Source organism: Gouania willdenowi, chromosome 4 (assembly GCF_900634775.1).
Source record: "Gouania willdenowi chromosome 4, fGouWil2.1, whole genome shotgun sequence".
Lineage (NCBI taxonomy): Eukaryota > Metazoa > Chordata > Actinopteri > Blenniiformes > Gobiesocidae > Gouania > Gouania willdenowi.
This window is the reverse complement of record NC_041047.1, coordinates 31,924,390-31,934,346: the sequence shown is the minus strand read 5'-3', so window position 1 is coordinate 31,934,346 and position 9,957 is coordinate 31,924,390. Positions and strand designations below refer to the sequence as shown.

Sequence of the window (9,957 nt, the reverse complement as noted above, 5' to 3'; positions counted from 1 at the left end):
CAGCTGCATTAAAACAATGTGACTTTAATAAATAAAAAAAAGTAAATTACTATTGCCATTATGGTGATATCACATGTACAGCGATATTAACTTCTGACCAAAAAGGACAACTCCATGCAACTGTCTTTTGACTGTTTATTATTATACTTCAGTAAATGGGGAAAACTTTATTAAACATGGACTAGTTCATTTCCTCAAAGCAGAAAAAATATAAAGACACCGACTGGGATTTTAATTTTAATACTTATCTATTTATTCACATGCACTCTTCTTCTTGTTGTTGAATCATGCTATATAATATTTTATTTTACTATTTTTAACATATAAAACCTCTGATACAACACGTGTGTGTGTGTGTGTGTGTGTGTGTGTGTGTGTGTGTGTGTGTGTGTGTGTGTGTGTGTGTGTGTGTGTGTGTGTGTGTGTGTGTGTGTGTGTGTGCGTTGTATCAGAGGTTTTATAGAAAAAAAACTGCTGATGTTAACAAAAATTCATAATACACAAATTAACATTTTGTATAGTTTTATTTTACTGCGCCAAAACGCTATCTGGCAACCCTCCCCCTCTGGCTGCTTTACTGTCAGACAAAGACACGGAGGCATGTGAGCGGTTTATAACGGATTCATTACGATTCACTGACTTTTAGTTGTCTTGAATATTTTTGTCTACGTCACCACCTCATAAAGAAATCATGTTGTTTTTTTAAGCAATTAGAGGGCGTGGCTAAACCACACGCACGCACGCATACACACGCGCTTCTCTCTCACACACACTCACTCGTGCAGATGAACTTTTGGTGAGTGACCACAGCCTCACAGAGCTGAAGCCTCTACAGAGGAAATGAAGAGGAGGCTGAATAAGAAGTACTTGGTTTTGATTCTCGCGTACACCGGTTTACTGCTCTTAATCCCATACGTGCTAGATTACCGGGATAAATCGGTTGCAGGCGTCGCGGTGCAGCAGCAGCCTCGGTGTCCGGAGCTGGAGAACACGGTGGCGCTGCTGTGGGGAACCGACTTTAAAAGCAACAGAAGCGACGGCAGCGAAGCACCGGAGAAGGACGTGAACAGAACCCAGGCTCGGATACACGTCTACCTGCACGCCACCTGGAGGACCGGTTCCTCCTTCCTAGGGGAGCTGTTCAACCAGCACCCAGATGTGTTCTACCTGTACGAGCCCATGTGGCACATCTGGCAGGCTCTGTACCCCGGGGACGCAGGCAGTCTGCAGGGCGCAGTGCGGGACATGATGAGCGCGCTGTACCGCTGCGACTTCTCTGTGCTTAAACTGTACGCAGGCTCTCAAAACATCACCACGTCCTTCATCTTTGGCTGGAAGACCAACAAAGTCATCTGCTCGGAGCCGCTGTGCGACGCGCACAGACGCGCGGAGGTCGGCCTCGTGAAGGAGGACCGCTGCGCAAAGTGCCAGAAACGGGATCTGCGGGAGCTGGAGCGGGAGTGCAGGAAGTACCCGGTGATGGTGATCAAAGGGGTGCGCGTGCTGGACCTGAGCACGCTCGTGCCTTTGATGAAGGATCCGGACATCAACCTGCAGATCATCCAGCTGTTCAGGGACCCGCGGGCCGTGCACAACTCCCGTCTGAAGTCCAAACAGGCCCTGGTGAAGGAGAGCATCCAGGTGCTGAGGAGCAAGAAGCAGACCGACAAGTACAAGAGGCTCCTGGTCCCCAGCAACAGGCTGAACAGGGCTGAGAACTACGTCTCCAGCGCCATGGAGCTCATCTGTGACAACTGGCTCAGTGACATGCTGCTGGTGACCAACGCTCCTCCCTGGGTCAGGAGGAACTATCTCCGCTTGCGTTATGAGGACCTGGTCCTGCATCCCATGCAGGAGCTGCAGAGGATGTTCCACTTTACCAAACTCTCCACTTTTCCAGCTCTGAAGACGTTTGCACTGAACATGACACACGGTCAGGGTTACTCATCAGATAAACCCTTCCTGATCTCCTCCAGGGACGCCAAGGAGGCCATCTTTGCCTGGAGAGAGCGCCTCAGTGTGGAGCAGATAACCCAGGTGGAGGGGTACTGCAGCGAGGTGATGAGGCAGCTGGGCTACCAGAAGAACACAGTGGATAAAACCACATGAGGAGGACCAAGGTGAGAGTTTAGGAGTTTACATTACCCTCTCAGAAGCTCTAACCTGTGGCTCCATCACCATTGACCTCCTCAGACTAAGAACATTTATAACCAAAGATGTTGAAAGCATATCATGTTTCCTTCTCATGAGGCTTTACTTTGAAAGGGTTCCATTACATACCATTTCTAAGTGAGAAAAAACACCAAAATTCTTCAGTTTTCACATTATTTACATATCTGCTCTAAAAAAAAAAGCAAAGCTCAAAATTGTATTTACCCAAGAATAACACATACATACTTAAAATCCAGGGCAAAAATGTCTAACTTCTGACAGGGGTACAACCATAACATGGTATTTATCTTGTGAGTTACAATCTTTGTAATCAATACTTTGTTGACAAAGTTTTGAAGAAAATTGTAAATGAAATACCAGCACAACAACCATTTTTCACTCTTAAATTACAAATGGAAAAGTGTTATAATCTTAAGCAATCGTGTTTTTAAAAGTCTCAGTTCATTTTGATTCTGTAAAACAAAACTTGTGTTGAACACGATTTGTGTGGAAAAAGAAGTGTGTGAGATCCAAAGAATGAAGGTCTGAAGCTCCTCTTAGATAGATCCCATGGTATATAAAAAACAGCCTTTTACGCACCAACACAAAATCACACTTTATGTCAGTCAAAAGTAGTGAGTCTGTGGAACAGCTGCAGCAAAGAAATGAAATGAAAATCTGTGGATCACTTTAAAACGTTCACATTTTTACAAAGCACATTCTGAATGAATTCTAGAGAGAAACGAAAATATTGAATTTATCACGATGTGTCCTTTTTCTGATCCACTCTTTTCTTTTCTTCTCTTGTGTTTTCCTACACAAGCTCTGACTCAGTGGTTCTCAAACTTTGCTCTTTTATTTTTCAATCCAAGTATGTCCGACGACAACATTTTCCTCAGAATTCTATGAAAAACATGAAGCATAATAATGGAATAAATTAGTGATAACACATTTGAAAGAATCCCATTGTAAATAAGTAGAATGAAACAGTATTTAGTGCCTCCTGAAGGGATTTATTATTACTATAGTTTTTTCTGCTCATCTCCTGCCTTGTATGTTCAGTTCATATTTTAATCAAGATTTTTTTTTATCATCACTATTATGATAACTAGTACAGTGCCTGTCGGAAGTATGTATTTATATAGTCAATTATGGCCAAATGAGTATGTGTTTGAAGGTTGGATGTACAAAGGGGGGTAAATACTAAGTACTCTTCAGGGAACTATTTGAGTCTATAATGAAATGTACATCCATGGTGCATATATGATTATATACACGTGGTGAAAATATGTCACTGTACAGTGAGAGGCAGAAATGCCCCTCCCCCCTCACATGTCCGGTCTAACCCACGTTAAAACATTTTTTTAAATAAAAATTTTGCAACAACAAATAAGTCCAAAATAATGGAAGCACACATTCGGGCTATGTGCAAGCTGTTAAAATAAAGTTGCAGTTCGTTCAGACGCTGCGTCGGGGAGATATGCGCCCCACACACACACACACACACACACACACACACACACAGAAGTTCCTTGATTTATAGATAGATGATTTTTAACTGAAAAAAAATATTTTTAATGTTTTCATTAGATCATTTTCTATTTAGTGCCATCACGTACCCCTATTGGTACCTAGGAGTGTCCCGATCCGATATCGATATCGGATATTCGTCCGGTATCAGTCAGAATATTGGATTTTATCGGACTTCATCTAAAATCACAGATATAAGCGCTCCGTTAAAATTTTCCGCTCCAGCACTTCTATCCATAGGTGACTGTGGTTCACACACCAACAAAGCAACCTACTGTTGCTGACTATTGCTCTCTGTTTGACTAACATCACTTTCTAACATTCCATACTACAAAATAAGTCATAAAAGTATGTATGATTCGTGCTGATATCGTATCGGATCAATATCGGTATCAGCCAATATGCAAGGCTGCAATATCAGTATCATATCAGAAGTGAAAAAGTTGTATCAGGACATGGTACCACCATTTGAGAAACACTGGTCTGACTGAATAATTTCAAAATAAAAGAAGAAAAAAGGAAAAGCAACAAAGGAAGGTTAGGATTAAATCAGTTTGAATAACTTTATCCTGCAAACTTTTAAACAAAATATCATTATTTATGTTGTTAAAGGGTTGTCCTTTAATTTTTGACTTTGTATATTTTATGTATTAATGTTTTGTTTTTTTGTTTTGATTTTTTAACCTTTTTGAAAACATAAACTAATCAAAGATGCTAAAGGTGATTTTATTGCAAAACAAATCTGTAGCTACTCCTCTATTGTAAACGTCCATAAAGGCTGGAGAGTGACTTAAAATTTGAAAAATACATTTTTGACAAAAATGAGAGTATGAATAATGCAAACTATAATCAGCAATTAAAATGATGAAGAAAAAACATTTATCTATTCAGTGGATAAACTGGAGCCATGCAGGAGACGGGACGACAAATGAGTCAGAAGTAGAATCGACGGAAATCTTTTTCAATTTATTCAAGCAAAGTTACAGAAAATCAAAAACAATTGTGTCGACTAAACCAAATAAAACTGATGAGACATTAATATTGGCTTAAATGTATTCAACATTTAAGGCAGGCAAGTGAAGGAAACCCTTGTGACAGCATGCATTTAAAAAGGAGAACAAGGCTGATGTGTTGCTTTACAACTGATTTACGTCCTTTAGGAGGGTTTGGTTCTTTAAATGGTCTGTAAATGCAATATAGCATTACAATCTATGAATACTTTTATTTAAACTGAGAATTTTTGATCTGTATTTTAACAATATTAGGAACAGACAAAAATTTAAAAACACCATTTTTAAAGAAAAAAAATGTTTACAAGTATGCCTCACTCAGACAGAAATCATTTAGCTGCACATATTCACATAGTAGAATATACTAGGGCTGGGCAATTTAGCCTAAAAAAAAAATCTACACTTTTTTGAAGAAAAATTTGAGTTTCAATTAAATTTTTGATTTTTTTTTTTTTTTTTTTTTTCCAATGGACTTAAAAATGACTGCAGACATCAGATATATTGTCAAAAGTGCAACTTTATTGATGTGATCGTCCTCAAGAGTTAAAATGTATAGAACAATCCCAGAATAAAAAGTAAATGAGACTCTGTCATTCAACAATTTCAAGCTTTAACTCAGGTTTAAGCAAAAGTGCAACAGCAACTTCACAGTAGCTTAAATTTTCTGATTAAGAAATAATATAACTACATATTTTATAACATATAACATTACAATTAAAAAAATAATAAGCTCTTCCCTTAGCATCTCAGCAAATAAAACGTTAAACATGCCTGTGGCACACATATAGTCTACTGAAAGGGTAAACATATGTCAACAAAGAGGGGGCGGGCTCACATCGTGCTACCGTAACCTACAAGGACGGAACGCCAAAAAGTCTGAAAAAACTGTGGTGGGAAAAACAATACCAAAAAAAAACTTGAATTTGCAAAATAAAAATCATTTTTATCTACAAATTCGATAAATTGATTATTAAATAGATTTTTTTGCTCAACCGTAGAATATACTTCATTTTGTTTTTCCATTCCCATGTTTAGCCTTGTAATACAGTCTAAAAATGTAATCTCCATATTGATTGCATGTATGAAGGAATGTTATTGTGTGCATGTGGTTGTCTGTTCTATGTAATGGACTGGTAATCTGGTCAGGGTGTTACCCAGGCTTCATGCCACACCTTGTACCAACGTTTCTTAATGGGGTGGGGTCGTCATTTTTTGGCCTTTTGTTAAATCTCAGGCTCAGATTGTATTTTGTCCATGAGTTAGAGGTAACTTTCATATGCAGATTACAATGCGGCTGCTATTAGAGCTGAGCGATATATCGAGATTCAAGGTTACTATTTTGGGGATATTAAAAATTACAATATTGCTTATATTGATATATATATATTTTTATAGCTTATTTTGTTTTAAAATTAGGGATGTCCCAATACAACTTTTTAATTTCCAATGTGATACCGATATTGCAGCCTTGCATATTGGCCCATACCAATATTGATCTGATATCAGCATGAATCATACATACTTTTATTTTAGGTTTCGCTTTATTTTATTTTAATTTTATTTTTTATTTCATTTTTCTCTCTTTCTTTTCTTTAATAAAAAAAACAATTATTACTTATTTTGTAGTGTGGAATGTTACTCAAATGTAGAACAATAGTCAGCAACAGTAGGTATGAGAAAAACTGACACATTTATTATTAACCAATTGGTTACATACATTTTAACCTTCAAAAATAAATAAAAATTGGAAAATCCTGAAATTTGAACCGATATTCTTTTTCAGGCTAATATCGGACCGATATCCGATATTGGATTGGGACACCCCTATTTAAAATACTTGTTTTAGGAGTGGCTGCTTTCAGTACTTCTCAGAACAGCATTAAAAGCACAGTTTCATGGATTTTTGAATGCGTTCTAACCCAGATCTTCCCCCTGAAAAGTCACACTACAGAACTCACTCACACGTGCTGTCCCTTAAAGGAGAAAAAGACTAAAGTGGCACCTGTTGTGTAGCTATTTGTTAGTAAATGTGCCTGTGTGGCATTTGGATCATCAAATTTATCCCAGAATTGTCTTTCTGGTCAGACTTCCTTTTAAATAAAATTATCAAGATTCACATCATATATCATTACTATGGGAATAAAAAATAATTTTTTACACATTGTTTTTAGGGTTAAATTAAAAAAATGCTCAAATTAATCATCAATCATCAGGGGCCAAAACACTTTTTATAATCATTTTCCAGCATAGCAGTGGAAACACAACTATCTCCATTGTCGCTGATAATTGGAGCCTTCGGAGTGAGGCCCTAACGAATATGTGTTCCCTCTGCAAGCTTCTGTGTAATAGAGGGACTATTGTTTCATCCCTGGCAACATCCTATCCTCTGAGGGATGGAGGGCTGGGAGGTGGAGGCTGGCAGCGAGTCACTGGGCTCAGACTTCAGAGCCAGAACTCCCAGGAGTTACAAGCAGGCCGTCACCAGCAGCTTTCACAGTCCTCAGCTCCCAGGGTGGGAGGCAGCAGTGATGGAACTATTAGAGAGGATTAATAATCCCATGTCAGTGTTGGTGTGTGTAGTCCTTATGATCCTGCAGCTGTTGCCCCATGCAGCTGTGTCATAATGTGAGATTTTCTTTTAATCCAATGCTGGTATTCCTCTTTTTCTTCCAGAGTCCTGGTATTCAACACTGAGGGCAAAAGGTGGAATAAGAAAACAAGGAGCTAGAGTGCAGCCCGCCTGGAGTTCCCAAGTGTCGCCTCTTGGGTTATTTTTCCTCACCCGAGCCAGAACATTATTATTATTATTATTATTATTATTTTCAATGACATGGAGAAAATGGGACAGGGAAAGGGTGGCCAATCACAGGACAGTGTTTTATATTTGTTTTTTTCTGTAGGGTTGTGATGTTGTTACGCTGACAAACATCAATTCCTCTGTCATTTTAGCACAGCTAATCCCACCTTAAATCCGCTGCAGACGAACGCCATAAAAAGCCAGAGGTAGATAGAGAGAGGCTGAAATCCAGCTTTGCATTATGTTTACTCTCACCTGTGTGACTTATCTGCAGCCGCTGCATTACAGCACAGTGGTAATCCCATTTCCTACTGGCCCTAAAGTGGAGCTGGATGAGCGCTAACATGTTCATTAAAAGCAGTGTACAGTGGTGTGGGGAAAGGGCCTGACTGAAGGACCTCCGCTTCCACCCCTCACCCCTCCTCACAGCACGCTCAGGAATTCAGACAGCTGCGGCGTCTAACTGACAAAACTCTCACATGAGTGTGAAATCTTCTAATACGTTGCAGGCCTGTGGGGGAGCTGAACCCCTCCTCTGCCGTTAGCACGACTGAATCACAGTTAACACTCATGTCTGTATATCTGGTTCAAAAATTTGTAAAAAAAGCTGTTGTAACCTCACTTTTAAGGATGCACAATGATGAAATCATTATCAGCATCCACATTTTCAACTTCAGAAGTTGGTTTTGTAAAGTCTTTTGTTAAAGAATGAAATAACTTTTAGAATGTTTAAACTTACTTAAATAAAATGTCCTTTTTGCTAGATCGCAGTCATGGGAATGTAACTCATGTTTTATGTCAGAATCTATTAAATTGGATTTTAAAAACATGTGAAATGCATCAAATTTTTCTTTTAGATCAGGGGGTTGAGAGACACTGGGAGGGGGTCGCCAGATGCTTTTAAGAAATGTAAGAATATTTTTTGAAAACATGTTTTGCTCATTTGTGCAACTACACCAAACTTGCCATATTTTCACTTATTTTCATCACTTTTTCTCACCATATTTTTGCTCCTTTTAATGCATCAATTTCTGCCACTTTTCCATTAAATTTCAATGGCTTTTCTGCGCACTTTTCTACCTTCAAGACATTTTCAGCACTTATAAACCCTTCCCACCACTTTTTGCACCTAATGTTGCATATGTTGACCCATTATTATTGTCACTTTTAACCTCTTTTCACCATATGTCATACTTATTTTTGCCAATTTTACAACATCTGCAATTTGTCATTTTCATCATTTATTCCTACTAATTGTTCCAATATTAACACTTTGAACCCTTTTTACCACTCTATTTTGCAACTTTCATCCAATTTCTTTTTTTTTTTAATTTAAAAAAATCCCATTTCACCACCTTTTCCACCATTTTTGGTCACTTTTAACTCATTTTATTTCTGATTAAAACAAGGACTACATACAGTGGATTATTCAGATGAATAAATAAATGTGGTTATTACAGATTCATAGAACAATGAACCCGGTTACTAGGAGCTTTATTTTGGGGGCCGTGGAGTGAAAAGGCTGAGAACCACTGTTTTATATTAACAGTGTTTATTATGGACCTCCTTTATATAAACTACACAGCTAAAATATTTAGTCAATCCAACAGATTCATAAGCAAATGAATGTAAACATAAATGCCTGTGATTATTACAGTTGAACACATGTAAGGGTCACATTTATTGGACAATGCCAAGGTAATTGTCAACAATGATGTTAATCAACACTAATGAGGAAAGGCCTAATGCAGTGGTTCCAAACCTTTTTTGGGTCGTGACCCCATTTTGATATCACAAATTTCTGGTAACCCAACCCAGATAAATCTTTTTTTTTCACATTTATTTTCTTTTTTTTATTGATCGTGTTTGTTATACTATTAGTGTACAAGGTGGTACACAGTGTACAATTTTTATACTTGATTTATACTTGAAGTGAAATTATAGAATGCAGTTGTTAGAGATAATGTGTCCTTTTTTAATTAGAATAATAATAATAATAAATATATATATATATATATATATCGTTGTAAATCAGTAATTACTAGACATTTCAGGTGACCCGATTTGATATTCGGGCGACCCCAAGGTTGAAAAACCCTGGTCTGTTATACAATATGTTGCAGTTGTAATATGGACACTGCAAACAGTTTTAGCTACTGTTATATTAACCAAACTGTGAACCCAAAAAATCATAGCTGACCATTGCTCATCAAAAAAAGATGTTTTTTAACAGATACACAACTGCCAGACTCATCTTGGAATGTTTTTTTATGAACATGTTGACATGCCATGTTCTCCCTCTGCTTGTGTGGTTTTCTACGGTTTCCTCTCACCATCAGAAAACCATGACGGTTAATTGGAGTCTCTAGATGGCCGGTAGGAGTGTAAGTGTCTGTCTGTCTGTGTGGTGGACTGGTGCCGTGTTCAGGGTGTACCCTCGCCTAGTGCCCAATGACAGCTGGAGATAAA

The 9,957-nt window shown here is 38.1% G+C and overlaps 1 protein-coding gene across 1 annotated transcript; it reads left to right on the top strand.

Annotated features, from left to right (window-relative positions):
• Window positions 1-724: 724 nt before the first annotated feature.
• chst7 (carbohydrate (N-acetylglucosamine 6-O) sulfotransferase 7) lies at window positions 725-8,317 on the top strand. The gene is made up of 2 exons (XM_028445534.1): window positions 725-2,120; window positions 7,365-8,317. Exon 1 carries the CDS (start codon window positions 841-843, stop codon window positions 2,107-2,109), a length of 1,269 nt encoding a protein of 422 aa, XP_028301335.1. The 5' UTR covers window positions 725-840; the 3' UTR covers window positions 2,110-2,120; window positions 7,365-8,317.
• The last annotated feature ends 1,640 nt before the right edge of the window (window positions 8,318-9,957 follow it).